General features: G+C 45.3%; 1 protein-coding gene across 1 annotated transcript in view; it reads right to left on the bottom strand.

The window, feature by feature from the left end:
• Nucleotides 1-4,489: 4,489 nt before the first annotated feature.
• LOC146179798 (uncharacterized) overlaps nt 4,490-16,157 on the bottom strand; it is a 99,908-nt gene continuing 88,240 nt past the window's right edge. The window contains exons 5-6 of the mRNA XM_084580277.1: nt 9,053-9,177; nt 4,490-4,633 (exon numbers count right to left, since the gene is read on the bottom strand). Coding sequence (XP_084436403.1) covers nt 4,490-4,633; nt 9,053-9,177 — 269 coding nt within the window. The remainder of the gene's footprint in view (nt 4,634-9,052; nt 9,178-16,157) is intronic.

Here is a 16,157-nt window from a genome sequence, read left to right as displayed (position 1 = left end):
GCAGTGCAACGTGCTAGCCGAGCGGCGAGTTTTAGAATAGGGGTTTTCCCGACGCAGCGGAGCCGGGCTTGCGTTCGTCGATTGCAGCGCCACGACGGTAGCCAAAATAAAGCATTTTAATATATAAAAGCCAACAACGCTATCTTATTCGTCAAAAAGTACTATTATTGCGCAAACACTATCATAAGACTATCGGTTATATAAACAGTTTTCGTCAGACAAGACGAAATCGGCCAATTCTCAATCCTGGCCGAGACCGGGAAACCTCATTTGAACCTTCCGCGCTTTCCTCCGTCTGGTCTCCATGGCAACCAAAGGAGGCGAACTCGCTAAGCCTAGCAGCTCGGTAAATCCGGAAGCAATCTGAAAATATAGTGCGTTTTATCGCTAAAATTTGGTTGTGCGGGCATCATGAGACATAGCATAAGCTTCGTTGGCCTTTCGTTTTCCATGAACGCGTGACACCATAGAGCGGTGACGACGAATGTGTGCCGAGGCGAGCGGCCGCCGCTTGACCGAACGCCTCCATGTTGCCGTAACCCAAGCGACCCAACGGCGGCTTGGGGCGAACGCTATTTCCGAAAAATAGGGGCCGCCCCTAGCGTTAACCCAAGACCCCAAGCGCGCCTTACGTTCTGCGCATGCGCATTTCGACGCCCCAAGCTCCTTGGGGGCCCCAAAGCTTGGGGCCCCCTATTCTAAAACTCTCAATTGACTGCTCTAGCGGCCTACTTCGCTTAAACCTTCCGCTCTGCTCTGAAAAGCCCTCCTGCTCACCCAGCCTTCGATCAGCCCAATTTAGCCGCCTTCCTCCTGAAACTGCCGTTTGCATCCCTATGTCGCTATTTCCACCTGTCCCAGATGGCGATTATCTCGCTTGTCCCATTACTGATGTCATGCTGCAGCGGCACGTCACCCTTCCTCATATAATTGTGCACATCTCCTAGAACCGCACCACTCTCCCTGTCCTTAACTTCAGCTTTTCAATTCAAGTTCTGCCCGAGGGAATTTCACTAGCTGCGCTGTCCCCGATGGCCGATTGTGCCATCTCAGCTCTGTCTACAGATCATACAACTGCCGTCCCTGCCAACAACCCCTAGTCGTCCACATCGCGCCCTGATCCGCTTAACAGCATGATTGTAGCTGATCTGCAACCTGAATTTGCCGCTGTGTTACACAAGCTTTTGTTTACCTACAGTGACCATTTCGACTTTGGTACCCGCCCATTGGGTCAAACGACAGTTGTCACCTCCCGCATTGACACCGGTGACGCCAATCCTATTCACAGACGACCCTATCGCGTTTCGCTTGCCAAGCGACGCGTCATCCAAACGGAGGTCGAAAAGATGTTAGCGAACGACATGATCGAGCCTTCCAGTAGCCCCTGGGCATTCCGTGTCATGTTTGTCAAGAAGAAGGATAACAGTTGGAGATTCTGCGTTGACTACCGTTATTTGAATAAGATAACCAAAAAAGATGTATATCCTCTTCCGCGCATCGACGAAGCGCTTGATAGTTTGCACGGATCCAGCTACTGCTCATCCATCGACCTTCGTTCCGGCTACTGGAAGATTTCTGTCGACGAAAGAGACCGTGAAAAAACAGCGTTCATCACCCCTGACGGCCTTTATTAATTCAAAGTCATGCCTTTTGGCCTATGTAACGCCCCTGCAACTTTCGAATGGATGATGGACTCATTGCTGCGCGGCTTCAAGTGGACGACTTGTCTTTGTTACTTAGACGACGTCATTGTTTTCTCGTCCACTTTTGACAGCCACCTCTCTCGCCTTTCTACCATTCTCGAGCTATTCCGCCGCGCCGGCCTTCAACTCAACTCAAACAAATGCAGTTTTGGCCATCGGGAAATCAAAGTGCTTGGTCACTTGGTTAATGTTTCCGGTGTTCAGCCTGACCCTGACAAGATACGTGCCGTCAGAGATTTTCCCACTCCGCGTTCATCCAGCGATGTCCGAAGCTTTATTGGCCTATGTTCTTATTTCCGACGATTCTTCCCGATCTTCGCATTCCTTGCTCTCCGCTCACCCAACTCCTCAAGAAAGACGTTTCATTCTATTGGGGGCCTGAACAAGTTGCAGCTTTCTCAGAGCTTATTGCTGCTCTAACTACGCCACCAGTCTTGGCCCACTTCAACCCTTCCACCAATACTGAACTCCGCACCGACGCAAGTGGCCATTGAATAGGAGTTATACTCGCTCAGCGACAACACGGTCGTACAAGGGTGATTGCGTATGCCAACCGCCTCTTCTCAACACCCGAGCAAAATTATTTTATTACAGAGCGAGAGTGCCTGGCGCTTGTCTGGGCTATTACGAAATTCCGCCCTTATTTGTTTGGCCGCCATTTTACTGTGATAACAGACCATCATGCCTTGTGCTGGCTTTCCTCTCTCAAAGATCCTACTGGCCGTTCGGGGCGCAGGGCGCTACGATTAAAAGAATGTACCTTTTCCGTCGTCTACAAGTCCGGCCGGCTTCACCAAGATGCAGACTGTTTGTCACGTCATCCTTTCGACTCCCCTAGTCCTACAGACTCTGACGATGATGCATATGTCTTGTCGGTCTCCGCCTTTGCCAACATTGCCAAGGAACAGCACTTAGATCCTTCTCAGCATTCCATTATCCTCCGTCTTACCTCCGACCGCCCTGACCCATCTCTCGCCTTATTTGTGCTCCACGAGAACACCCTATACCGACGTAATATGCGACCAGATAGCACAGACCTTTTGCTCGTCATTCCCCAACACCTGCGTTCCACCATCCTTGAACAGTTCCATGATGCTCCTACGGCTGGCCACTTGAATGTCTCTCGCACATACGACAGCCTGCGCCGACGTTTCTACTGGCCGGGGCTCTACCGCTCTGTCCAGCAGTACATTGCCGCATGTGAACTGTGTCAGCGTCGGAAGAAGCCCACAATTTCGCCTTCAGGTCATATGCAGCCGATACCCATATCAACTGACCCGTTTTCCCGTATAGGCGTTGACCTCCTTGGCCCCTTTCCAGTTTCCACCTCGGGGAACAAAGGGATCGCCGTCGCCACCGATTACGCTACTCGGTACGCTATTACCCGAGCCATCCCGACCAGCTGCGCCACAGACGTCGCTGACTTCCTTCTAGAAAACGTAATTCTTCATCATGGTGCTCCTCGCGAACTACTAACTGACCGTGACCGCTGTTTCCTGTCGCGAGTGGCTGACGAAATTCTTCGTTCGTGCTCCGTCCGCCACAAATTCACCACCGCATATCACCCCCAGACCAACGGCCTCACGGAACTTCTAAACCGTACCCTCACAGACATGCTGGCCATGTATGTGTCTGACAACCATCGTGATTGGGACGTTCAATTCCCCTTTGTCACATTCGCCTACAATTCATCTGTCCATTCTACCAATGGATACTCCCCATTTTATTTATTATTTGACCGACACCCGTTACTACCCTTCGACATCTCTCTTCCCGCGGCAGACGCCACCAGTACTTACACCAGTGATGCCGTCACCCGCGCTCATGATGCCCGCCGGATAGCTCATGCCAGACTCTCTGCATCCCAAGACTCTCAAAAGATCCGGTACGACAGCCGCCACCGTGATGTCCACTACACTCCTGGATCTTCCGTTTTGCTGTGGCTCCCTTGCCGTCGAGTGGGCTTGTGTGAAAAACTTTTGCCCCGTTACACTGGCCCTTACCGTGTTTTGCGCCCCGTGACCGACGTCACCTACGAAGTTGAATCTGTGGTTCCGAAGTCCCCGTCCACAGCTCCAACCTCCGAAAGAGTGCATGTGTCCCGTCTAAAGCCCTATCATCAACGTTCTATTTCGCTAACATAGACCGCACCGGGACTGTGCTTTTCCCGCGAGGGGGGAGGGGGGGTGTGTTACTTAGCTGTATTCGCTGTTCGTGATGAGGATAAAGAAGTGCAACAGACTCGGAGAAGACGACGACGCTGATTGTTGTGAAATCGGTGCCCTCATCAACGTTAGTTGTGCGGACAGCTTTGGGACTGTAAATCTTCCACGTAACAATATGAAAGGCTGGACGTCACCTACTGTCGCACAGACTGCCTTTTCAAAATACAGACGAAGATCACTGTGACTCCTGCTATAGCAAACGGGCACGGAACTGCAGGTTTTAGGTTAATCAAGTGGCTAAGGCTTGTTATGGTTTCGCCTCCCACCTGTTTTGCAATGATATCATGGAAGTGTGCTAATGAACGACGCATTTGACAAGGACTAGGTGGCATATATAAAGATTGTGTAACAGTCTTGATCACGTTCAACTTCATGACATGAATGGCGGCAAAATTCTCAGCTTACAATTTGACATAAATATTGTTACGTGACGACAAGCAAAGAAACGGCACAACATGGTGACATGGTGAATAATGATTTAATGGCTGGCCTAGCGCGAGGGCTTCTTTCGCACTACTGCCGATCTTCTTCTTCGCAAAACTTCCCGGGGCCACCGAGCGATCATCCCGAGGGATTCGTTGAAGTCGAAGGTGACGTGACGGTGTAGTTGTTCAAGAAAAGATAGAAGAGAATGACGCGCAGGCCACCGCCATGACGATCACTACGATGATGCTTGGGTGATCCGCCTCCCTTGGAGCTCTTCAGCTATACGCCACCAAAGCGTCCATGAGACCGATGGTTCGAGGTCGCGTAGGCCAGCTGGACGGGGCGGGGGTTGCGTGTTCTTGTCTTTCGGCTCTTCGTTTTCGTCGGTTCTTTGCTCTGGTCTGGTCTCTCGTGAGTTAATGTGTGCGCCTTGTCTTCAGGTCCGGGCTGTGGGCTGAGCGGCGGTAGTTGGTCGGGTCTGGGCAGGAAGGGCTGGGGCGAACCTGCGCGGCGTTATCCCAGGGCTCTCGGTCGATGACCCCGGTGTAAGCATGGGGTCAATGCTCAAAGGCGAGGGTGGGGATAACGTAAGCCGCTTCTCCCGCCAAAATGTTACGTGGCGACAAGCAAGGAAATGGCAAAACATGGTGACATGGTGAAGGATTATTTAATGGCTGGTCTAGCGCGAGGGCTCCTCTCCCGCCACTGCCGATCTTCTTCGCAACATACACCTAAACAGACCTCCTCATTTATTGCCGTCATCGCATTGGAGCCACCTAAATCCCTCACTCTGGTGAGTGGCATTGTGCCATATGCCTCGGCGTAAGGAATTTGTCTGGTAATTTCTTGAATATCGACTCGAATAACGGGGAGTCAGACATCGGTTTGCTGATGGTGGTAGTTTTGAGTTGCTTATTTTTGCGCTGGATAGAAAACTTGGCTTTTAACAGACCAGTGATTCAATCATCCCTATATCAGGCTTTAAAGGGCTTCTCTGGACGGCAGCTAGAACGGCACTTCACACGTTTTGGAATGATTTGTAAGCTTCTTTCACGCCGACGCAAAAATGTGCGCTACGCTGCAGCCGGAGGCGTAACTCTTATTGTTGTTATATTCTTCGAATTTTAATAAAATCGAACGCTGTGTCTGAATGCTGTTCATCAGTGTGAGCTGCACGTTCAAGTCAATGTGAACAGGGCTCTGGGTAGAAAGAGGGAGTTCACCCCTGTCGTTGTCGGTACCTCTTCCTTAAAGCCTTGCTCTGAAGCACTTTGTCGTTTGTAGAAGTAGTGAGAATCTCCTTCAATTCGGCGGATTTCTTTGAAGCAGGAGCTCCTGCAGCGAGCTTATAAACTGCTTTATGAAACAACTCTCCGCAGCTGAACTGGCCGCCTAAATGGCCTCAACGTGGTGGCGGAGCAGCTGCAATGTTTCTGTGGCGAAATCTTTATATAGCAACACTGATGTAAATTATTCATCCACCTTTGGGTTCGTTCAGGGATTGTTTGCATATTCTGAGTCTCTCGCGCGTGGGGGTGAACAGAGTGCCTCAGACACATTCGGTGAGGTGTGCTTTCTCGTTCCGCAAGGAAACGTGTCATTCATCTAAAACAGCCGAGTAATCTAAAAAGCCGGCAAAAAAAAAAAAATAAAGAATAGGTGACGAGGCACATGTGCTCCGCTAATGCACTGCTCTCAAACTTCTAATAAATGGCCGAAGTAGGCAGAGATGTGACTGGCCAAGGAGGATGTCGAGCCATTCTACCAGTTGCTATTATTTGTGCCACATCTTAGGGTCACATGGTTCGCAACTGTGTGACGCTGCGGAGGATCCAGGGAAATATAAAGCGTCGAAGCTTCGTTTGTTTTGGTTTAATTTGTGAGGTTTAACGTCCCAAAGCCACTCAGGCTATGAGAGACGCCGTAGCGAAGTACTCCGGAAAGTTCGACCACCTGGGGTTCTTTAACGTGCACTGACATCGCACAGCACACAGGCGCCTGGCTTTTGGCCTCCATCAAAAAGCGGCCCCCGAAGGCAGGATTCGATCCCGCATTCCTGGGAACAGTAGCTGAGCGCCGTAACCAATGCACCACCCCGGAGTGGCGTCGAAGCTGAATAAATAACTTGATATTTCTATTGGGTCTAGTCAGTGGGGTGATAAATGAGATTAGCAAGTTTCTTGGGCAATTTATTTGTTTCAATTCACAGGATAGGACTATTTGCAGGACTAAGGAAATAGTTTTGCGCCATCCTCCAGCCTCGAGTGATAATGATGGCGTTACATATTAAATGACTGTTAAGGAATCGCTGCCGCTACAGTTCAGCTTGAGGCTAACCACTCTGCATGAGCTGCCTCCACTCTCTCCCCAAGCAGTCCTCAAAGCCGCTTAGAAGAAAAAGACACGCCCATGGTTGTATTATTTGGCAGCTTAAAAAAAAATATAGGCTGTGCAAAAAGTTAAGCTGAGTCAGTACACAAGTTGTATAATGTCATTAGAAACAGCTACTAGCATTGTTTTCACAAAGTGTTGCATGAGTTATTGCTCTTCGGAGATGGTTATGACATGACGTGTGATTGATGAAAACAATGTTACCAACTATTTTTAATGACATATGCTTGTATATTTACACGGTTTAAATTTTACATAGACCAGGTTTTCACACTGCCTAAATCTTTATTGAATGTTAACCAAAATAAAGAAAACCGTTTAGGGCGAACCACCATCGAACAAAACGTTGCGGGCTAGTTGGTTCATCGCAAGGGGGAACAGCGCAAGCTAAACACGGACAAAAAGGGACAAAATATCGTCCTCCTTTTTTGTCCGTATTTAGCTTGCGCTGTTCCCCCTCACCATAGAAATAGTATATATGATATATGGTAAGTTCTTCATCAGGCAGATATCAATATTTATTTAAAGGTTCGACAGCACAGTTTGACACATCTGTACACAAAAAGTATTACATTTGTTTTCACTGAAACATAAAATACTGCGCATCAGTGCAAGCGACACTCTCATATCTTGAGCTCAGTACCTGGCATGCTGTTCCATGTAGAAATTTAGTAAATAGACATCTATGTATTCTAAGCTTTATTAGAAAGAGGTTTGTGAAAATGTTTTAACACTTTTGAATAGGCCAAGTGTCGAATTAAGTTCAAAAATACAATGAGATGACGTCTAAGCCATAGCCACACAGTTTCTTTTTCGGATATTTTCAATAAGCATACGAGACCCTTATTCGTGAAGTTTCTGTAAAAATAGGTCCCCTACTCGCTGCAATCGAGCCTTATGTTTCAGTTTTATGAGGAGCTCCAAGAATTGAAAGCTGTGTACATAGAATTCCAAGATGCCAAATACGTCAGCAGTTTATAAGAGTAGCACGCCACTCTCTTTCAGGACCAAATTATTCAAACCGCATTTCTGAGCACATAAAAATTATATCGAGACAGATGTGGTGACAACAATTAAGGAGGCAAGAAATCATTGTCGAAGCTTGGGGCTGGCGTTGGATTGTAAGGCCAAACGTTCCGAACATTCTGCCAGGCACGATGAACTGGTTACGTGTGAAAATGAGAAAGCTCTGTGTTTCTTATCATTGCATTAATTTAGAGCCCTGACTGTTTCTGTGTTGTATAATAACTATGAATTGTGACTTATGGCTATGACTAGGTGATTTAAATATATACGTAATGACTTTAAAAATATTTCAACTTTCCATACGTTACTCTGAAAAGTACTTAGTCCGTCTGCACCAATCCTGTCAATGACTGATAAATTCACGTGCCAATCAGTAATTGTACTTCTTCCTAGAGGCTTGATCGTGATTAGAGTGGGGATGTTCGCTGCCAATTTTCGCAAGACGATCCAGATATAATGACTGCTTTAGGCAAGCCATGAACACTAACCTGCGTTGCCTAGGGGTAGCGTATCGTATCCAGTAACCAATGGTCTGCGTCTGTACGGTTTTCATCTAAAATGTAATTCGAAAACTTTCATCTTCTGTGCATTCGTCATGACATCATGTTTCAATGTGTTGCACAAGCCGGCAATCATATCTGCTTTGGTCTTGCGGATAATCCGCAGCCGACAAGCCCTTTGCGCTTCGGTTAATAAAGAACCGTCAGTATAAGTCAGTATATCTAAAATAACAGTGGCACAATGCTTCAGTGGGTACTGGTTGTGCACAGCCGTAGGCTACAATATTATATGTGATACCTCGTCACAAATGTTATATGTGATACCTCGCCGCCTTAAATCTGCCTATATTTTGCATGAGTAGCATTCCTGACTAGAAATACATCTATTCCGGTAGGTTTGATTCCCTTTGCACCATTTTATTTAAAATGAGGCGCTAGTGTGTGTAACCGTTGGCTAACGCAGTGCTTGGCACCGTGTCGAAACTCCACAAAACCACTGCCCAGTAAGTGACAAGCTACGCCGCCTACTTGCTACCAGCTGTCACAGGCGCGCCCGTAATATTATTTCAGTACTCTACCGCTGACAACTGCGGCGCCTGATTTTTAACAGAGAAAGGCCAGCTAAAATGCAAATAAATGCAATTGCTGAATTGGGATACAATTAACCCCCCTCCGTCTTCTAGTAAACCAATGTTGAAAACCATTTATTGTAAATGTAAGAGAAAGAACCTGCACCAATATCATAAAGTGAGCACACGGGAACAATAGTCGGCAGACTTACCAGAGATATCAACACCTGTAAGTATTCCATAATGCTCGCTCCCGCATTCAGTTTTTGTGCACGATAGGCCTCTATATAGTCGAACAAAAGCACAATCTTGGCAGGGACTGTAATCCTCGTCACGCCTGCAAAAGGAGGCAATAGGCTAGAACGCCCCATTTCTAATGGTTTAATATGTTGATACTATCAACTACAAATGAGCTTTGAAAACGTGGTACCCAACCTCGTGGAAAGAAAAGGGCAAATTATAATAGCGGTCTAAAACTGTCGAATAATCACAAAAAACAAGCTGCGTTTTTGTTTTGAGTGTAGAATTTTGTATGATGTTGCTAAGATTGTTAATATAAATACTGAATAATAAAGAGCTCAGTATGGATCCCTTGAATCGCGAATTGGATTAGACAAAATCACTTTTACCACGAAATGTTTTACCACGACTGTTTAAAAACGACTTGAAAAATGGTTCTTTAAAGAAATTTGGTATGGCCCTCTAAATGCAACCTTATCAATATTATAGATAAGAATAGAGTGCTCAACTGTTTTAAAAGCATAAACCTGGTCTGAAGGAGCCCGAGAGAACACTCATTTCCATGTATAGTTACATTTATGTGGTACGAACAGAGTTCCAGGAAGACTATAGTATTTAACCTACGCTGAAAGCCATATTGAGTGGAATAAATTGCTGCATAATTTCTACACAATGCTTGCATATTCTTATAAACAGTCTTCTCCAAAATAATGCTTTGTACAGGCAATAGTTCTGTAATTATATTTATTCGCCCTACAGCTCTTCGTCGCCACTGGCCTAAGCAATGGGGTCCTCACTCGTGCAGGAATTTCTCAGTTTGAACGCAGCCGTTCAGAATGAAGAGCAATCATTTTTTTTATTTTGTTAGCGTTCGTTTGTAGATCTGGCACTCTAATGATCATATCCCGGGGACCTGTCAACAAAAAAGGAAGCAAGCTCTATGGCCAGCTCATCTGTATCAGGTGACGGCAGGAAAACGGTATCAGACAATGGCAAGCCTCAATAACACAGATGAGTGTAGGGGCATTGAGTTGGTCTATTTCAGCTTATAGATGCGGCAAACGTCACACTAATAGAATTGCCGATATCTAGTGGTGATTAAAGTGAGGACGCCTTAATAAGATTGGCAGCTGAGGATTCTTGACAGGGCATGCCCAATAAGTAGTGCAAAATGCCATACGGTTTTCGCAGATTAAAGAATTGTTTTTATTAATCTTTAAAGTACGACCTATTCATAAATACACAGTACTACTGTTCGAGAGTAGCATCAGCCGCCTTCCTTTTACACAATTTTAATAATTTGTCCTTTTCATATGATAAATTTTACGTATTACTCGTTATCTATCTTTTATCTGAATTTCCGCATATTTTCTCTACCTTATGTGATAAAAGTCTTACAAGACCTTCGCATTCCTCTACTTGATTGAGTTTATTTACGCCATCCCAATCAGAATTCTGCACTAGCTCATTCACTATTATATTACCGAGAATAGTTATTGTATTCACTTCATATTGTGATGAGTAAAGTGCAATATGGACAAAGCTGTAAAAAAAATAATCAGCAGCATTTGATATATAACACCGGCCGACGTTTCTAGGCTAATAGAACATGAGGCAATGAGATTAGTAGACGACCTGGTCGGCCTATCGTCCATGATTGCCTCTGTTGTATAACTAAAACTTTTATTTACAGGTAAATAGCTCGCATGCGAAATAATCGGCTCACCTAGCTTTTCGGCTTGGCGGATATCTGTTTAAATCTAAGCTATCCCTAAGTTCTCGTTTGTGGAAGAATGGGTCGATGCTGACAGTTTAGCTAAAATAAAGTGTGAAGATCGCAGCTTGGCGGCCCGTGTATTGCTGTGATGAAAACTTTATTTCAGGAGTACTCGCTGAGAACGCAATAGCTTCAGTGGTGGGACATTTGCATCGAGTAATCTCTACAAGTCCTGTCTTGTTAGAGTACGCCATAATTAATCTACCTTTATGTGATTCGCGACAATGCTAGAATAAGGTAAAGACCTTAATATTAAATGTATCTGATTAGGCGTGATTCATATTGACGTCAGACAGCAACAAAATATGATGTTACCGACTGAACCAAGGAAATGTTTAGTAAGTTCTAGTGTTGCTTAATACTTCTGACATTCGCGGGAATAAAGTCAAATACTACTTTATGCTGTACATCCATCACAACTGTTTCCTTATCATATCAGAGAATGAATTAAATTTCTTGCACACCTTTAATGTAGCTTCATGCCCATGCCCTTTAATGTGTTCAATTATTGCGTAATTTTAGCAGGTTGCTCTTCAATGATTTTATCTAGAATGTTGACTCGTGAGTTGACCTCTGAAGGCTTGGCACTCAATTCGCTGATTGCAGACAGGACCTGTTTGAGAGTCGGTTGCTGGGGGTTGTTGTTCTTTCATCAAGCTGAGATGGCAGGTTCTCAAGTACGAGTCGTATATCCAGTCCTTTTTACATGTTTCAAAGGCACGCCTGTGTATTTCCAGTATGACACATGTCCACATTCACACTGCGCGCTCACATGTTGCGTCTTTTTGGCTAAGCATTTAGAATTTATTGTGAACATTCTGCCTGTTTTCTTCGTCAGTCTGTGGTTGTGCCTGTATAGGTGCTAGTAAACAGCAAACGCTCCACCACACAGCAAAAGTCGATTCACTGCAGCGTATTTAGAATACTGGATTCGCGATAAGAGCTTCATTAGGGGGCGTTTACTATGAAAAGCTATAAAGCGGGTTCGGGTTAGTGCATGAATCGCTTGGTGTTCAGCAAGAAACCCTGAGTGCCGTTTTAATTGAAGAGCGACCGGCGATGTCCTTTTTCTTACATTAGGAATGTATAATATCGCCTGAACAAGCACTCCGTCGGAGCGCTCTCCGTTTACATTAGCTAGCGAAACCTATAAAGTGGCATTCATCTGGTGTTTAGGCAGATGGGATAACACGCCGCTTCTCTAGTTTTTCGCTACCATTTGCAGAAGTAAGACGTAGCCGCATGTCTAGAAGTAAGACGTAGCCAGTAGCATTTATTTATTGTTATCAGTTTTTCTGCCTTTACTGCTGCTAATCCTATACTTTTGCGCTTTAAGTCTACGATGATTGCGTTTTTCCGCATGTGGTCGATATAGCAGTACCACTTTGAGTCCCCCCGCCCTATACGTTGGCACACTGCACCCATGTCCAGACATAGGAAAATAGGTGACATTTCTGCACCTCCAATATGTCCTGACATATAAACTTTCTGCCACATGATGGAGTCAAAAGAGCCTGTATATAAAGGAACACAAGGCAACAGGGTGGTGGAAAAAATAAAACACTCCACTCTAAGCCACTGCCTCAGACCAAAAGCAATATGTACACCTAAGGCCAATTACTGTAAACAAATATTCAATTCCAAGTAGTACAAATAATGAATGAAGTGGAAGAATTAGCAAATTTCAACTGCTCAAAGCAAAAATTTAAAAAAGCAGATAAAGGAAATGTTATTACGGTGAAACTTGTATTTCAGAACTGAATAACTACTCAAATTTTCAAGTATCTTATGTGATCCACCTTATGTGCCCTTTTAGGCAATGCAGAACGTGGCTTTCGGAGTACGATCCGTAAATCCTGTTATCTTCAGCCGTTATTTTTCTTAGTGTGTGCAGCCATTTCTGTAGGTTGCTTTTAATAATTTATAGGAACTCTTCATGTGTATTGATATCAGTTTTTTTTTAAATTGTTACAAGTAAATGAAAATGTTTTGTGCGAAATGTATGATCTTGAGATGAAAACTTTTCTTGTGCAATTAGTATATCGTAGAAGTAATTGTAACCATGTTCCACTGTAGGTATTATGTGCTTTTGTATCCTAACAGTGTGTGTAATGACAAACTGTTACTGATACATGTTTAATTTTTAATGTCAAAATCTGTCTGGGGGCAGGGACCTATGTCAGGCTTTCATATAGCCTTTAGTGCCTGCCTCCTCTCGCTTGTAAGAGGAATCAATAAACCAATTCCAATTCCAATGATACATATGCATATATTGTATGTCCTCCTGCAATCCTGCATACCACTTTATGAATCCGATAAGCACACATGGGCTCCTACATATTTCCATATCATTTCTAGGGCCATTAAAAACCACGAACCGACTTCGATAGGAAGGGAGCCAGTAAGAGCCATAGGCTTTTCACAATAGCATTTGTTGGATCTGAAGAAGAAATATCCGTTTTACTTAATTACACGGAACGCATGACATTTTCACGTGCTTTGCTTTCATTCGCTTTACCCAACGGGGTCCTTGTGAACCAAAACATCAGAAACTACTGGATCACTAATTTTTATATGCACCAAAACCTCCTAAAATAAACTCTACAATCCCTGTGTTGTGAAGGAACAGTGCAATTGACGGGACATAAAAGAAGAGGAGCGAGGAAGGACACACACAGGCGCTGCACCTGTGGGACCAACTCTGCAATCAACCCATAAAAAGATTACATCAAGGATTATGCGCATAGCACTCACGTAACATCGAAAATCTGGAAGTATTATTGACCGCGTGTACTCACCGAGGTCGCTCATTGTGTAAAAAGGTGCCATGAGTGTCAATGACGTGAGAGATCAGACCTTCTAGGATACTGCAGCAGTTTCTCCTTCTTTTGTTATTTTTGTCCTGCCAAGGAGTGCATTGTTTTCGGTTCGAGAATCTACACCAATACACCCAAATACGCGCTGCTACGGTAAAATGCAGGATGGTCCGGGTTCTGCCCTGACCCGAGGTTTATCCGACTTTGAACAATGGCAGTCCAGTCCGTGAAAGTACATACTCCAGAAGACGCGGAAGCAGTAGACAATAATACATACGAAAAAGCCGCACGATGATAAAGCCATAACCCTCTTTAACTGAAGACGACCCCCCGAAGACCCCTTCAACATACAACAGTTAGAAGGGCACATTTCTGAGCATTTAGTGGTGTGCGCTTTCTGCTATGTAACCAGTGAACATGCCATAGCCAAAGAGGTAGCAGCTGGTAGAATTGGAAGCACATTTCATAAAGCAATAGATTTCACCGTACCTTTGGCTCCCGAAGAGACACGCTACTCTCAGACATTGCAAGCACCTCGAAATTACTTGTTTAAAGAGGGGTTTTACACATATATTGGGGTGTGCTTCTAATAGTGCGCTAGATTACGACTGTAGGCTGATGTCTATGCACAATTAAGTCGTACTTATGGTACAAAGATGCCGAAGCTCTAGGGCGCCTTTTTCATTTAGCGCACGGCTACTAAAGCTTTGCTCTTCATTCTATCGAAAGGAGCAGTTGAATATTCTCAGGGAGGTTTAGGTTCTCAAGTTTTGAAGACAGCTGAAGGCTTGTGTTTGGCGGTAATTATTAAATTATGCTTACATCCAGTTGTTCAGCGCTTCCATATATTTCATAATAGAACTTGTGTTTATCCTGGCATTCAGATGGACTTAATGTATGAACCTGTTTGCAAGGAATGTGTTTATTAGTTCAATAATGACATTTTATGTGGTAAAGCTGTAGCAGAGCTAACCGAACATGACATTTGCGCATGACGCAGTAGGTCAGTACACTCTATATTGCAGCAAACCATTCAAATCTGTATTTGTTCCTTTTTTTCGACACCCGCCGGCGTGCGGCCTTGTCTCTGTGATTGTGCCAGGGGGTCAGTTCTGTATTCATTGTTTGTTTCTGCTTGTCGTCGCGAGTTGCAGCTGTATCAGATTATTTGTCGCGCAAGATGCGCCCAGATATGCCCGTTTGCGGCATTATCTCGATGTTTTTTGTCCGCTATTAAATTGAACCTTGGCGGGGGGGATGGACATTCTCAGTTTGACGACCGACCATCAATTATTTTGTCGCCATTGAAACTCTCTTAGTTCTTTTGCGGGCGGAAGTGAGTCCAATAAAGAGTTTGATTTAAGTGCAAAGCCAGTGTATTCATTTGTGGCTACTGGGCTTGTAACCACTGCGGGACATCTGGTGGAGGCGCTGGGTGTATGCCTTATATGCCTTCTATCGGCAACAAATGCCAGTTCATCACCCAATGCGGTGCCTTGCACATGGTGGCAGCGGTGCCCGTTCACTATTTCCGCCCCGACGGCGTTGCTCCCGGCATCGAAATGATTGGATATCAAGGACGACACATGGATTGCTCGCAAAACATGCAAAATTAAGCCCACGCTATTTTACACGGTCACCCAGATAAATAAGCAGCCTAAAGAAGTGCCAGCAGCGACGTTACTTGTTACGATAGGAGAATACGACCGGAAAGGAAAGAAAAAATTTAATGAAATCAGTGGAAGCACCAACGCAGCAGGTGGCGCAGCAGTGAATGCAGTCGGCCCAAGAAAACGGCCTTCGTTGTGGTTATTTCACTCACCGTGTCGTAAAGTGCCCGGCTCAAAGGAAGGTATGCACGAAGTGCGTTGGGCGTAATCACTTCACCCAAGCATGCAAAGCATTGACGCCCCGTCATAAGAGGGGTTCAAAAAAGGAACTGCGCAAACTGCATGGCGAGGGTAACGACGATTTCGTTTTGCATACTTTGACCGCCGGTGCTCTAGACCGCCGTTATGATGCAAGGTGCGAACCCTGTTGCGTATCCGTGGCGTAGTGGTTACGGCGCTCGACTACTGGGTCCAGGGACGCGAGATCGAATCCCGGCCTCGGCGGCTGCTTTTCGATAAAGGCGAACAGCAAGGCCCCCGTGTGCTGTGCGATATCAGTGCACGTAAAAAACCCCAGGTCGTCGAAATTTCCGGAGTCCTCCACTAGAGCGTCTCTCATAGCCTCAGTTGCTTCAGGACGTCAAACTCAACAAACGAAACAAACCAAACCAATTGGAACGCGACAGTTTACATTAAAGGACGCCTATTCACATGCAAGCTGGACACAGGAGCTTCCTTTTGTGTCACTTTGAGATAGTGTGTCGACAAGCTGCCGAGAAAACCTCAACGAGAACGTCACATAACGCAAACGGAGTTCTTCGGCCACAAAGCGCTCGCCAAAACAACAATTTGGCTACATTTGGAAGCTAACAAC

Source organism: Amblyomma maculatum, chromosome 9 (genome assembly GCF_055883805.1).
Source record: "Amblyomma maculatum isolate TAMU_Amacu chromosome 9, ASM5588380v1, whole genome shotgun sequence".
Taxonomy (NCBI): Eukaryota; Metazoa; Arthropoda; class Arachnida; order Ixodida; family Ixodidae; genus Amblyomma; species Amblyomma maculatum.
Note: the sequence above shows the minus strand (reverse complement) of the source record. Positions and strands in the feature narration are given on the sequence as shown.